General features: G+C 40.8%; 1 protein-coding gene across 4 annotated transcripts in view; it reads right to left on the minus strand.

The window, feature by feature from the left end:
- Positions 1-14398, minus strand: part of LOC126998331 (mediator of RNA polymerase II transcription subunit 23-like) — a 96949-nt gene that overhangs the window by 44232 nt on the left and 38319 nt on the right. For all 4 annotated transcript variants that reach the window (XM_050859824.1, XM_050859826.1, XM_050859823.1 and 1 more), the window contains exons 14-18: positions 11076-11196; positions 10286-10469; positions 9946-10118; positions 8031-8200; positions 3348-3505 (exon numbers count right to left, since the gene is read on the minus strand). In XM_050859824.1, the coding sequence (XP_050715781.1) occupies positions 3348-3505; positions 8031-8200; positions 9946-10118; positions 10286-10469; positions 11076-11196 (806 nt within the window). The remainder of the gene's footprint in view (positions 1-3347; positions 3506-8030; positions 8201-9945; positions 10119-10285; positions 10470-11075; positions 11197-14398) is intronic.

Here is a 14398-nt window from a genome sequence, read left to right on the forward strand (position 1 = left end):
TCTGCAATAATTGTATATTCATCTAGTATATATGGTGGTGTAACAAAACTTCTCTCCTAATAATAAGAAAAGTTATGACAGCCAAAAATATTGAGCATTTTCTCGTGGCTGTGACGCGTCGCGTGGAAGCACCCCAGTCTCTCTCTCTCTCTCTCTCTCTCTCTCTCTCTCTCTCTCTCTCTCTCTCTCTCTCTCTCTCTCTCTCTCTCTCTCTACCTACTTGCCCCTCCCTCCTCTGTCAATGTCACTACCATAGCAGTCATCAGAGTCACTGTCACTTTGATTCGCCTGCGCTCTACTTCCGCCTGGAGCAGAGGAACTGCTTGACGCGTCACAAGACATGCCAGATGTATTCCGAACAAAAGTGGAAAATGATCTGCGGCCTTTGGTAGGGCGTGCGCTGAGACAAAGGAGAGTGTGTACGGATGCCAGATGCCTCCACCATTCTTCTGAGTCAAGAACTGGCGGTTTATTTGAAACGTAGGGAGCGTAGAGTGTGATGATTATATATATGATCCCCGTACGGGTGGGGCGTGTGGTAGTGCACTTATATATACGATCACCGTAATCTAAGGGTTAAAAGGGTAGCGCCCTGGGGTGCCTGCCCGGACGTCCGTATACATAGAAGTCTGCTTTGAGCACTTGATGTCCGTTGCTGGCCCGGACCGCTTCAGGTATCGCTCTGGTATGCCTACTGGTTGACCCGGGTGGTAAAGCCCACGGTGCTCGTAGCCACGAGGTTGCTAACGCAGCTACGCAGCAATAAAGCCGCAGGCACGCACCTAAGAAAAGCACAGAGCCTCGGCCTTTCAGTTTTGTAAAACTGGACCCATAAAAAGTTTCTTGTGGCAGTGCTGGGTCTGCTAGGAAGCCTACATGGTAAACACGATGGTGCAGACTTGGGTGGTTATGCTGCCACAAATACCTGGGCTTTTCTGGGTTGGGTCCAGGCCCCACTGCTGTGATTGGCCAGGCAGGGGAACATTAGCTGCTGCCTGTGAACATGGGGCTAGGCACCCCAGCAATGGGTTAGCGGCTGAGGCTGTCGCGCCTAATTGCCGAATCCCAAGTAATAGATCCCCCAAGGTGCAGCAGGACTGTGATATGCCAGGGAGAGATTGCCCGCGAGTGCTAACCATGACGACACTGCAACCGGAGCACGTCAATCACGCGCATTTCACTTTCTGGTGCAGACTGACTGCTACAAAGCCATGGAGCATACCATATTATGAGTATGGATAGAAGCACCTATGCAGTACTCTGTCGTTGCCTTTATGGTAGGCCATGCTCGAAAGTTGTTTTTTTGGGTCCGTAGACTTAACCTACACCATATCTGGGTTTTTCCCACATCCGGGTGCCACCGTGGCTCTATAAACCCAGACACCAGAGGGTTTATTGTACTGCCGGGCGTAACCACAACTCGGACTTTAGTCCCTGGGTCGGTCAGAGTCCGACTTAGCTCAAAGTCCAAGTTGCCAGGGTCCGAGTTGGTGAGGCTCAACAGTATATGCATCCTCAGATATGGTATGGGGCACGCAAGGATGCAGTATACGCGTCCTCGTGTTGAAGGGATTAAGGGGATCGAAGCTCCCCTGTTAGGTAGATTAGGTTAAGTTGAATTAGGTTTGGTTAGTTTAAATTTATTCGGCACTCGGTGTGGGGCAGCGGAAATACGGCGGAATTACGCAGCGCAAGACGGAACAGGGCAGCAGCAGGGGTGGTCCGCTACACAGACCTGTGTTGCGAGAAATACCTCTTCACAGAAAAAATTCGCTCTGCTGTGCACCACCCATGGGGGAATACACAGCAGGAAAAACATTAATTTGCCTGGTTTTGTTTTAGTTTGTCCACTTGTGATCTTTGTGAGCAGTGTTGAAATATAGAAACAGTAAGCAAGTTGAACCTCTCCCTCTGAGCAATTTTGCGGCTGCAGCGGCGGGTGTACAACAGGCATTAAAAAGTCAATCATTTACCCCGTACAGCCCCACGCTATTTTGAGCTTTTTTCACCTCAATTCCAAGCCCCTATTGATTTTTTTTATTGCATAAATCAGTTGGAAATGATCTAAAACTAAGGGGAAAAGGTATAATAACACTCATATCAGCTAATTTTTGCCTCTATGGGGCATGGTTATGGAGTGCACTACAGTGCGTTCTCCAGCCCAGCCGCCAACCTCCTTCATCTTGCGCGCCACTCTGACGCTGTATTATTCTTGCTTTAATGATATTTGTAAGCAGTATGATTGTCTCTTTGACGACGTACATGCACAACTGTGTAAAATTTATAGTAATAACTAAATATATACTATTTCTGTGTGTAAATTTGTACCATGCATTCACTTTTATTGTTGCGTGTCTCTCGATCTTACTGTCAATCATTATTATCTTGGTATAATATGTAAGAAACACAAAATGTTTTTGATATAGCCTAGTTAACGTTCTTTTTCGCTCATTTAGAATTGCACTTGGGTGTGCTGAGTTCACTATGGCTGTGGCTGGGTGGCTGGGTGTGGTGGAAGTCAGGCGACGCTCTCTCTCTCTCTCAAAGAGACAGAGAGAGCTACCATGTGTCCAATTTGGAAACCCTTGGCTACCATACAAACTGCGTAAGTAAAGGGAGAAGTTGGTGTCGGCTATAGCCGACAGTGGGCTCTCGGTACAAATGCAGTGTCGGCACCGCGGTGTCGGTACAGCGGGGCTGTACGAGTTAATGGTTTGTGACAGAAACAGTTAGCAGATTATTTCATTACACACCAAAAACTACCAAAAAATCCCCAGTTTAGTCTGCCAGTGTCAGATTGGCGCACTTGTAAAATTTTATCAATACACGTAACAATACAGACCCCCAGTTGGGCCCCATTGCCAACCTGGCAGCCTCAGTGCCTCGCAGTCTATCGCCAAGTGTGCTGTGCAGCTATAAAGACAACGTGCAGACAACATACATAATGAAAAAACTATATACTTACGTTTATTAGGTTCGTCGGTATTATTATACGTTTTTTTTTTAATTTCTGCTGCTTATAACGGACTTTCAGCATTAACAGACTAAGTTTCCCCCCAATTAGTCCGTTATATCAAGAGTTTACTGTACATAGTTATATAGTAATATAGTTATTAGTCAGGGTAGCTACAAAAGTTAGAGGCAAATTTTTTCACTAATATAATTATATTATAAAAAGCAGATGGCACACTCAGTCTTAAAACTGATTCTTAGCCAAACAGACAATGAAAAATCCAACTTCAACATGTCTGTCCTGTGTCAAAAAGTTGTGGAGCAGTTTGCAAGACAATGGAGATCCCCTTTCACAGCAACCTTAGAAAATTAATATGCAATTTAAAAGATCATACTTGTAAGCGATGTTAGGAACTCTGTCTGTGTCCAGCACCATCTTGAAAAGAAGACACAGGAACAATGGAGAAGTGTTGTGCTGAAGGGAGAAGTGAGCTATGATGTCATTTTCATTACTCATTGATTTCCACTTTCGATACTCCTCCTCAACTGCTTTCTGAAGAGAAAATAGATAAAATTCATTAATGGTTATTATCACTATCAGACCAATCTAAATTACTGATAAGTTCCTGGGAATCAGCAGACATTAGTGTAGTGTGGCACACACCTCTATAATGGCAATGACTTACAACACACTCAGACACTGAATTAAGATTCATGAAAGTCTCCTAATTTTAGGAAAACAAGATCTCATAAATCATTTGTTGAGCCACACAAACTTCCTCCATACCAACCTATTTTGCATTGTCTACTTCCATTCCACAAAGACTTTCTCATTATCTAAAATAAGCTTCCTCAGAGAGGGAGCTTATTCTAGATAATGGAAAGGTGTGTGGAAGTTTGAAAAGAGAGGCTGATGAAAACTGTTGATAGGAATATGTCATGAAAAGGGGGGAATTTAGGAAAGGGAAGGGATGTGTGAATCAGACCTTTGAACTAAAGATAGTAAATGAAAAGTAGGAAGAGAAGCGTAGGAAGTTATTTGTTGCATCTTGAGAAGATTAATACAGGATTGACAGGAAGGATCTATGGGATGTTCTGGGAATATATGACATTAGAGGGTGTCTCCTTGAAGGAATTGTCTTTCTACATGAATGAGAGTACCTCTGGGAATGAATGGGGAGCTGAGTAAGCTTTGGTGTGTGTGTGTGTGTGTGTGTGTGTGTGAGAGAGAGACAGGGGTGTGTGAAGTCACCATGGCTTTTCAAATACACATGGATGGTTGTACAAGAGAAATGAGAGCAAGAATAAGAGATTTCAGTGCAAGACTGAAAATGAGAGCTAACATGTCTATATGTAGATGATAAAGTTGTTGCCAGAAAACAAAAGGATGCTGCAGAGGGTTTATGGTGCTTTTGACAGTATGTATGAGAAAAAGCTGAAAGAAAAATTTAATGTAGGCAGGAGTAAGGTAATGGTGTATGAAAGAGCATCCATCAACTTTGCAGAGCAATACAAAGTTTGGGTGGAAAGTACAACAGAGTAAAATATGGCTGAACAAAGAGAAGATGCAGAAAGTAACTAAATCTACAAGCTTAGGGATAGTTCTACAGTAAACCCTCGATATAACGGACCCACTTATAACAGATTTCGGATATAACGGACAAGATCAGACGGTCAGAAATCCACAGGGACCGACCGTGAATATTTTTTGAACCAACCGAGCCCAGTAACTACAATATCATCTGCTAGCCACCTGCTCCTCCCCCCTTTATTTGCTTTCCCATCCTTGGGTTACTGTAGTCTTTTTTAGAACTCCTGATGAAATATTTTCCTCCTTGTGGTTTCCATTTAAATGAAGAACATATTCACACCACAAAAAAATGTTATGCATCAATCCAAGATGTATACGTAATGGAAAACAGCAAGTGTTTGTGAGTGTTGGTATTGACACAGCTTATGGGGGTTGAAGGCCCCCCCCCCAGTAGGTAGGTTAGGTTAAGTTAGGTTTGGCTAGTTTAAATTTATTCGGCACGCAGTTTGGGGTGGTGGAAATACAAGGCGTGGAATGGGACATGGCTGGTGTTGAGAGAAATACCTCCTTGCTGAAATAAGTTGCACTGCCGTTCACCACACATGCGTACTGGGGGAATACACTGCTGGAAAAACTTTAATTTACCTGTTTTTGTTTTAGTGTGTCCACTTCCGAGTGTGAGCGGTGAGTGAAAATAATAAACAGTAAGCAAGTTGAACCTCATTGTGCGAGCTATTTTGCAGCTGCAGCGGTAGGTGAAACAGGCATTGAAAAGTCAGTGATTTAATGATTTGTGATAGAAACAATTATCACATTATTTCATAACACACCACTAAAAAAATATATATATATATATATATATATATATATATATATATATATATATATATATATATATATATATATATATATATATATATATATATATATATATATATATATATAAAAATAAAAAGTTTTGTCTGCCAGTGCGAGAATGGCGCATTTGTAGAATTTTAACCATCCTCGTAAACAATGCACCCCACCCCCTCGCAGGGCCTACTGTCAATATGGTGGCCTCAGTTTCTCGCAGTCCATCGCCAAGTGTGCTGTGCGGAAATAGGTAGTGTGCATGAGAGTAACTGTTCACCATCGCAACGGGGTTACTTTTTTGATCGCCGAAAGGACAACAGAACAACACGTGTCGGCGGCGCGGAGGCGAAGGTGGAGATGGATTCTTCTGGAGTGTTTTATGGGGTTAGTTAGGCTGTGTCTGTCTTACGGCACCAACGTGGAACAGGTCAAAAGAAGAAGAAGCGCAGTTTGTTTTGTTGGCCCTCCGGCGGAGCTCGGCCAGAGCTTGAATGTGACGAGTTGTGTACGCCACCTATACAGACAAAGTGCAGACAACATACACAATAAAATAACTATATACCTACGTTTATTATGTTCGATGGTATTATTTTGTTTTTTTTTACTTCTGCTGCTTATAACGGACTTTCGGCATTAACGGAGTAAGTTACCCCCCAATTAGTCCGTTATATAGAGGGTTCACTGTATTCGAAAGAGGAGATAAGGGAAATAAAAGTGAAGAACAAACAGGTGGGTGCTTTAGATAAAATCTTAAAGAAAAGAAAGGAGTGCATATGAGGGCAAAGCACAGAAGGGTATAAGATGTGATGGAGAAAGAAATGAGGATGTGCATGAGTTTTCGTATGGGTATGACAGCAAAGGGAGTAGATTCTGGAGTAGCTGAATGGACATAGTGATACTCTGAGATGGTTGAAACACATGATACGAATTGATGAAGATGTTATGAGAGTGTATGAGAGCAAGGTTGTGGGAATAGGGGAAATAGTATCAGGAGACCACTAGAATGGGGTAATGGAACATCAGTGATATTTATCAATAGATGGATAGATAGCCTGTACCCCCTATTCTTCCTATATGACTTTAATACCTGGTGCATTTTCCTTTATTTCCTTTGTCAGGAACCAGAAAACGAACAAACAAGAGGAATAGCTATAACAGTACTGAGTAAACATCTGACAGGACAAACACTAACAAGTAGGGTGACAGATATACAACTGTGTAAACATCTCATAGGACAAACACTAACAAGGAGGGAAACAACGAGGATAAAGGAAAACAGATACCCAGAGAGGAATGAGAGATATACAACTGTGTAAACATCTGACAGGACAAACACTAACAAGAAGGGTGACATATATAACAGTGTAAACATCTCAAGTACAAAAGAGGGGAAACAACGAGGGTAAAGGAAAACAGATACCCAGACTCAGATACAGAAAACAGATACCCAGTGGGCGTGGTCAGAAAGTGTGAACAACCATTGAAAAAGACTCTGACCCGTGACGTCAGTCGTGGCGACATGTTATGAGCCAATAATTTAACAGAAAAATCACTGTGGGAGTGTCTTAAGACTGACTCACGAATAGCAGGAGAAGTAAAACAATACAACATACTGAGCGAGCAGATGGGTGTGACAGGAAGTATTGGCCATTGGTTATGTAGAAAATTAAGGGCGTGTCAAGGATGTAAGTCCGCCTCAAGCAAAGAAAAATGTGGCCTAGAAATCAGTGGTATGGGTAGACCGAGCTTGGTTCTCGCCTCAAGCAGACCTGCTACTCACTCAGCCGAGAATGGCTGTTGTGATCTTAATTGTGAGTAGAAATTCGAGAATCTAAGGGAAACCGACTGTATTGTCCTGGAGATTATAATGTAGGAGATGTGAAGTAGGATTGTGAGTGGGACAGGATTGTGATTATTTGTTTGCGATGTAAAGCAAAGGTAAAACCACTGGGTGTGGTATAATTTGGTGTTTCCGTGACTTGTAGTAGATTATACTATAGGAATGTGTTATTAGGATTTTGTGAAGAGAGTACATAATGATTGTGATGTAAGCAGAGAGATACAAACCACTGCTTGTGGAATGACGAGTGTTATTATTATTGGCAACAACTGAGCACATATTGTAGTATTGTGTTTAAGACATGTCGTTTGTTATATGTTGCATCCATTGCTGAGTATGCCAGTGTTATGATCGTCTGAGCATAGAATATTGCGTAAGGCAATTACTTTCATTTAATTTTAAATAAATGTATATTTTCTTTTTCCCTTGTTTATCCCCGAACACCAGTCTCCAATAACAACTTAAGCCGGATCACGCTACCAGGGATACGAGACGGTGAGATCATTTATGGAGTAATTAATGAGTGATAAAAGAGTTGATTTAATACAACAAAAGAAGGGTCCAAAACCTTGCAAGTGGCTTCTGGATTCTACAACTCCTCTTCACTATCATCAAATAAATTCAATTCCACTTGCTTTCATTCCATCTCACCTCCACACCTATCTCTGATAGTTTTCCCCTACCTCTTCATGTGAATGGTAGTCATTTACACCAGTTCCCTAGCAAATTTTGCATTTTTCTCTTCTGTAAAACCTCAGCAAAGAGATGGTGCACTTTTTTGTTGTGATCACATATACAGAGAGGTCATAGAGAACAATGCTTAGGTTAAATGACAATGTTACTCTTCTCACTCACCTTCAGTGTGTGCATATTCTCCCTGGGAGCAGCACACTGGTGATAAAACTCAGCTATGACTGGTGGAAAACACTGAAGGGTGTGATTAGCCCAAGTGTGAGGTGTTTGAGCCATCACAGTTTTCAGGAAGTCCACACACCACCGTGCTGAGTCCCCAGAACTGTCACAGCCTGTATCATAATACCATATTTAAATATACAAATACTGTAAGTATTGGTATGAATGGTGTATAAATACAATATGTAAATATATAAAGGACCAGCACATGACCCCTTTTTTAACCCCCCTTACACTGGTTATTTTCATCATACTCTCATTTAAAATCCTTCCGTATGCCTAGCCTGGCACATTGAGCAAGACGACTAAAAATGATAATCATTTATGTATGCAAGAGTATAAACATGGAATGCAGGACAAATCCTAGCAAAGCTGGGATGGAAAAAGCATTATATGGCAGGGCAAACAAATCAGTAACGCACCCTTATAAATCATCTTAACCCCTTCATTACCGAAACCGATAAGGTTTACTCAAGTATACCTTAAAAAACTTTAGGCGAGGAACCACAAATTGTTAGGTTTACGGGGGTAAACCTGATTATTATTGAAAGTTACAAAGGGTTGGTTTGAGCATTATTTGAGATACATGTTGTTGTGAGAACTGACAGCCTTGACTCTGAAGTCATTTCTTTTTAAATGGCCATGCCCCGGTCATGTAAAAGTTTATCTCAAGCCATGATTGAAGTCAACTGGGTATTTTGGATATGATTTGATTATTCCTAATGTTTTGAGCATATATATATATATATATATATATATATATATATATATATATATATATATATATATATATATATATATATATATATATATATATATATATATATATATAGGCATACATGATAAAAATAAGTAGAAAACAATAGTTTCATTAGGCATCTTAGCACAATGCACGCCACCCACAACTGCCTCAAGGCCACTGGGCTCCCCTCAGTCTACGTGTGTGAGGTCGCGTGGCGTCACAATGTATTTTTGTTATCATAATGGCTTTGTCAGATTCACAGCTTGCTAGCGAATTGGAAGAGTTTGATGAGAATGAAACTCAGTCAGACATATCAGTGAGTGAGTCAGACGATGACTATATCCCAGAAGATGACAGTGATACATATAGTACGAGTGGTGAGAGCGAGATGACCAACTCAGATTCTAGCCTAGAAGCCTCGCCATTGTTGCCGGGTGACATGCGGCCTGCCTTCACTATCTTGTCAGATTCGTTTGCTGACCAAAGGTCAACTCCACTACCTTACACTTCACCTGGACTTTCCTGATGTACATCCTGAAGTATATCTATGCCACAAGGAGAAACCTATGAGTTCTATGGACTGTTTTCAGCTTTTCATTACCAATGATGTCATCGACTCTCTCTGTTTGTGGACTAATGAGCAAGCCCAGAAGTACTTCAGGGAAAATCCATAAAAAAAAAATAAAAAAATATCACAAATTCACGGGTCTGAAGTGGCATAATGTTACCCCTGCCGATATGAACGTGTTTATTTGCCTACAACTGTTGATGGGGATCAATAAAGTAATACAATATGAAAAATAGCTTTGTTATGATCAATTATATAACCCCTCATGCACACACATGAACTTACGGGAATTCGGTTTGACAAATGGTGAGTGGGAGCGCTTGGGGCGGGTCGCGCGGTAATGAAGGGGTTAATAACACTTATCTGCCTCACACTGAAGGTGTGTGAATTGGTGTACTGTTAAGTGTGTGAATGTGCAATGTGACACACTTCACAGGCCTATTTCACACTCTCTAACTTTGATGATTCCCACCCTGTCTGCATGAAATGCAGACTATAGTAAAAATGGTAAATATGAGATACCATAAAACAGATGCTTAGTCTCTCACCTGTGACATGTATGGCCCGGGCCATTGTCAAAACCAACACTCTATTAAGTTCTTCTGAGTCAGTACTGATGAGGTTGGGTTTTGTGTCAGAGCAAAATGTGTACCGAGTAAGGCTGGGCATGACTTCAGAATTTCCCAAACCTGTGATCAAGCGAAGTGCAACACTCTCCATGCTGCAAGGGAGTAGGAAAATCCCCAGAAATATTAGAGTAAAAATACATTAAAAAATTCTTTATATTTTTCACTCTTAAAACTAAAATTATCTCTTTAATATGAAGATTTTTTTCATTTTCAGAATTCGATAAATAATTTTTATACAAAAAGTTATGAAACCACATACCAGAGATGCAACTGTGTCATCTGGGTCATGGTGTTAAGGGGAACAGCTGTCATGTGGTGGATGGTGGACAGCAACTGAATACGGTACTGAGGAGGGGAGTGGTGGATGCGATGGATGAACATCTCCAACAAGGCATGAAGGATGCTCCACACATGGCTCTTGTACACCACTGGCAGTAAGTTGTCTGTTGGAAAGTGATTGCAAACACCATAAAAGCATAAGTCACCAGCCTTCATTTCTGACCATGTTGGCCTTGCCTTCCTTACATCACATTCTATTATTGTGTTGTTTCCAGATGCTGAGCCTCTCTTACATTATTTTTCACTTGTGCAGCTGAATATTTTTATGGAAAACTATATTAAATGACTTGACATCTTCATATTCAAAACAATGAACACTTTTGGCCTATACAGATGGGAGAAAATATTGGAAAATGAAGAGGGGGTTGGGGGTTGATATAAACAAGATTATGTATCCATTTGAGTATTTCTTTCTGTCAATCAAACCCAAATTCTTTTATATTCATTAATCTCACTCCTTACTTTCTTAATGTGCTCTCCATTAAAAACAACTATCCTATCACTTACGTTACATTCTATTGTGATACATTCCCTATTCACATTTTCATCACCTGTATCTTCATTCCAAATTCAACTTTTTTTCAAACTCTTAGACACCCAGACTGTTACATGCCACCACTTTCCTGACATTAAGAAAAATAAAAGAGAACAATCCATTAGAAATTTGCAATTCAAGATTATAATCATATGTAACTTTTGCATTTACTTACTGATGAAGGTTTTAATGCCAATACTCTCAATTTCTGTATAAACCAAGAGCCTGGCATAAGTTTCAATGAGTGCAGGTGCCAGAGCTATGGCCGATTTGTGCTGGGCTTGTTTTTGTATGTGCTGAAAAGTAAAAGTGAACTTCATAAAATGGGTGTATGTCAACAGAAGAGGAATATTCTAGTTTCAGGCTAGAGACTTAAAAGAAAACTCTGAGAAACAAAAATCATTTGTAATGCAAATATCATTATCACTGCAATTTCATACTTTTTACATCACACATTTGTTTTCCTTAAAATGAACTGAGAGACATTTCATCAATATACAGTCAAACCTCTGTCTTCGTATGACCTAGTTTTTGTATGATTCGTTTTTCAACGACTTTTTTTGCCAAAATTTTGTTCCAATTTTCGTATATCCACTCGGTTTTCGTACAATTGAAAATGGTCAGTACCAAACTCATCCGCCTGCCCGCGTGACTTTGCCACTCATTTTCCTGGAATCGAGCGCCCACACAAAGCATCCCATGCGTTCGTGACTCACAGCCATATGCTCGTCTCCCAACATCATCCTCGAAGGAAAACAGCATTTCTAAGGTACCTCCAGACCTCTACTGAACCTTTCCCTTGGGACATAATTAGGATTTATGTTATCATTTATGCATGATGAAGTGCTAGTATATTCTCATTGGTGCAAAATATGTGAATTTCAGTCCACCTTGACCCGAATACGAGGAAAAAATTACAGATACAAACACGTTTATAAGACTTTGGTGTTCAACCGAATCAACATTGTGATGTTATTCTGCATGGTGTCACGTTTATTAACAGCGTAAAATATGTTCTATAAAGTGAAGCGTATGAGCGAGAATTATGTTACAGGTAACTCTCGATTTACGGGAGCTTGGTTTACGCGTTTTTAAAATAACGCGGGGTCCAAAACCCAAATAAATGTTTAATTTACCCATTTTTCCCACTTATACACAATATTTTATGGAGTGGCCACCAGATGTCTCATGCAATTGGACTCACACAGCGCCGCGGCCACACAGCTGAGCTCAGTTCTTCCCGCGCGCCACTTGAACAACAATACAGTACCCACGCTGCCACGCTACTCAACATTATAGGGGTGGGCAGGTACCGGTACCAGTACCGGTACTAACGGTACCAGCTATACGGTACGGGACCGGTACCAGACTGCTCGGTACCGGTACCAATACTAGCCAGTCGCTCATGTTGTCCCTCATTTCTTCCATACACGAGTGAGGCTGAGACTGAGTGCCTGAGTGGATATCTCGGTGATATGGATACACTCTCTCTCTCTCTCTCTCTCTCTCTCTCTCTCTCTCTCTCTCCACTGAATGAAGCAAATATTTATTTTTCGATAGAATCCTACCTCTTGTTTGATTTACATTGTTTTTGATTTACGTGACCTCTTCAAGGACACAATACTCATGTAAATCGAGAGTTACCTGTATCAGAATAATAAGTACATTTTTTTTATTTGTAAGTGAAAGTAGAAGAACTGCGAAATATTCAATTGCTCAAGCAATATGCTTTTTACATAGAGGAAGCAGCAACACCGTGTTCCAATAATGTCGTCAGCTGAACTGTGGACTCTACTTTTCATCCATATTTCGTACATGAGGTAAGTACTACATCGATAATCATCTCCTGTGCTGGGCAGGAAGGTTTATATAGGGAAGTTACTCAGATTTCTTGCGTATAAAGGACAGAGGATGCTTACATGTTCACAGGCGAGCTTTAAGATGCCAACCCACTGTAGTATATTCCACATGTTTTAGCCTATTATTTAGGATTTTAGCCACAAACACTTACATACAGGATGCAAAAAGCTATTCTTGGGCCGCTATTGTTCTTGTTATTGCGTACAAAAAGAGGGCCTTGTGACTACAGACAGCATTGAAGTCAATGAATGTGACCTCATGTAGCCCAGTTAACACACTGACAAAAATATGTAGCTTGTACTTAAATTAATAACGTTAACCGAGAGCTCTAGATCGCAGTGTTACCATATAAGTGTTTCATGGAAGGTTTCGATCTGGCATCACAGTTAGGAAGGAAAACATTGGTGGACAAGCATACGGCGGCCGTCAGTCTGCCTTTGTTTCTCATTGAGTGACCATCACCCCGCGAATTAAATGTTCATTTATCCATTTCATTAATCATTTATATTTATTTCTCATTGTTTTCAGTATGTAGTAAAACTATAATTATTCTCTATAAAAAGTATTTTTTGTTAATATTTTTGGGTGTCTGGAACATATTGATTATATTTACATTATTTCTTATGGGAAATATTGCTTCAGTTTTCGTACATATGGTTTTCGGCAGACTTTTTTGAACGGATTAATCACGAAAACCGAGGTTCCACTGTATGTGCATATCGTTGTCATCTGCTGGAGTTAATCTTGGGTGCACAAATGGCCAGGGGTTGTTTACATTTGGCGGTGCTTGACAAAGTTCAAATGAAAAAACAAAACAATATTTAATTAGTAGCATTAATGTTTCAACACAGAAGACAATTAAAAATATAATCATAATTTACTAAATTATGTGTTGCTGGATAGAGTTGACCTTTTCTAAATAGGGAGATCCATGAATAGACCAAACCTAGCCCCAAAACAACTATCATTACAGAAGGGGATGCTGCAAGTCAGCCCAAACACCACAAACCAATAATACATACAGATGAAAGAGCAGATTCTATCTATCTATATCTCTGATGCACTGCTCCCTCATGGGAACTTATCTCCAGGGGGTGGCCGCAGCAGAAGTGTCTCCATTTCTCCCTGTTCTCGTACTCCCTCTAAGAACACTCGATCCTGCGACTTCCAACTCTCTCGCTCCAATACTCACTCACCTCATTGATCCACTTCACAGGTAGTCTTCCCCTGACACCCCCTCCCTCAATCCTTCCCTCATACATTCTCTTCGCAAATTCATTCTCCCACATTCTCATCATGTGTCAAAATCATCTCAGCGCACCCCGTTTCACCCACTCAACCACTCCAAAATCCACTCCTTTCGCTGTCACACCCATACCAAACCTCTCATACACACTTTTATTACTTTCCCCATCTCATCCTGAAACACCACATGCACCTCTTACATGACTCATTTCCACTGCATGTATTCTCGATTGCTGTTCTGCATTTCATGTACACATCTCTGATGCATATGACAGAGTTGGCAGGATAATACTGTTCCTTATTCCTCTATTTACCTCTATGCTCTTCCATAACTCTCTCCAATGCACCTACTACCTGTCTGCCCTTCACTGCTCTTTCCCTCACCTCACCTTT

This window comes from Eriocheir sinensis, chromosome 14, assembly GCF_024679095.1.
Source record: "Eriocheir sinensis breed Jianghai 21 chromosome 14, ASM2467909v1, whole genome shotgun sequence".
In the NCBI taxonomy this organism is placed as follows: Eukaryota; Metazoa; Arthropoda; class Malacostraca; order Decapoda; family Varunidae; genus Eriocheir; species Eriocheir sinensis.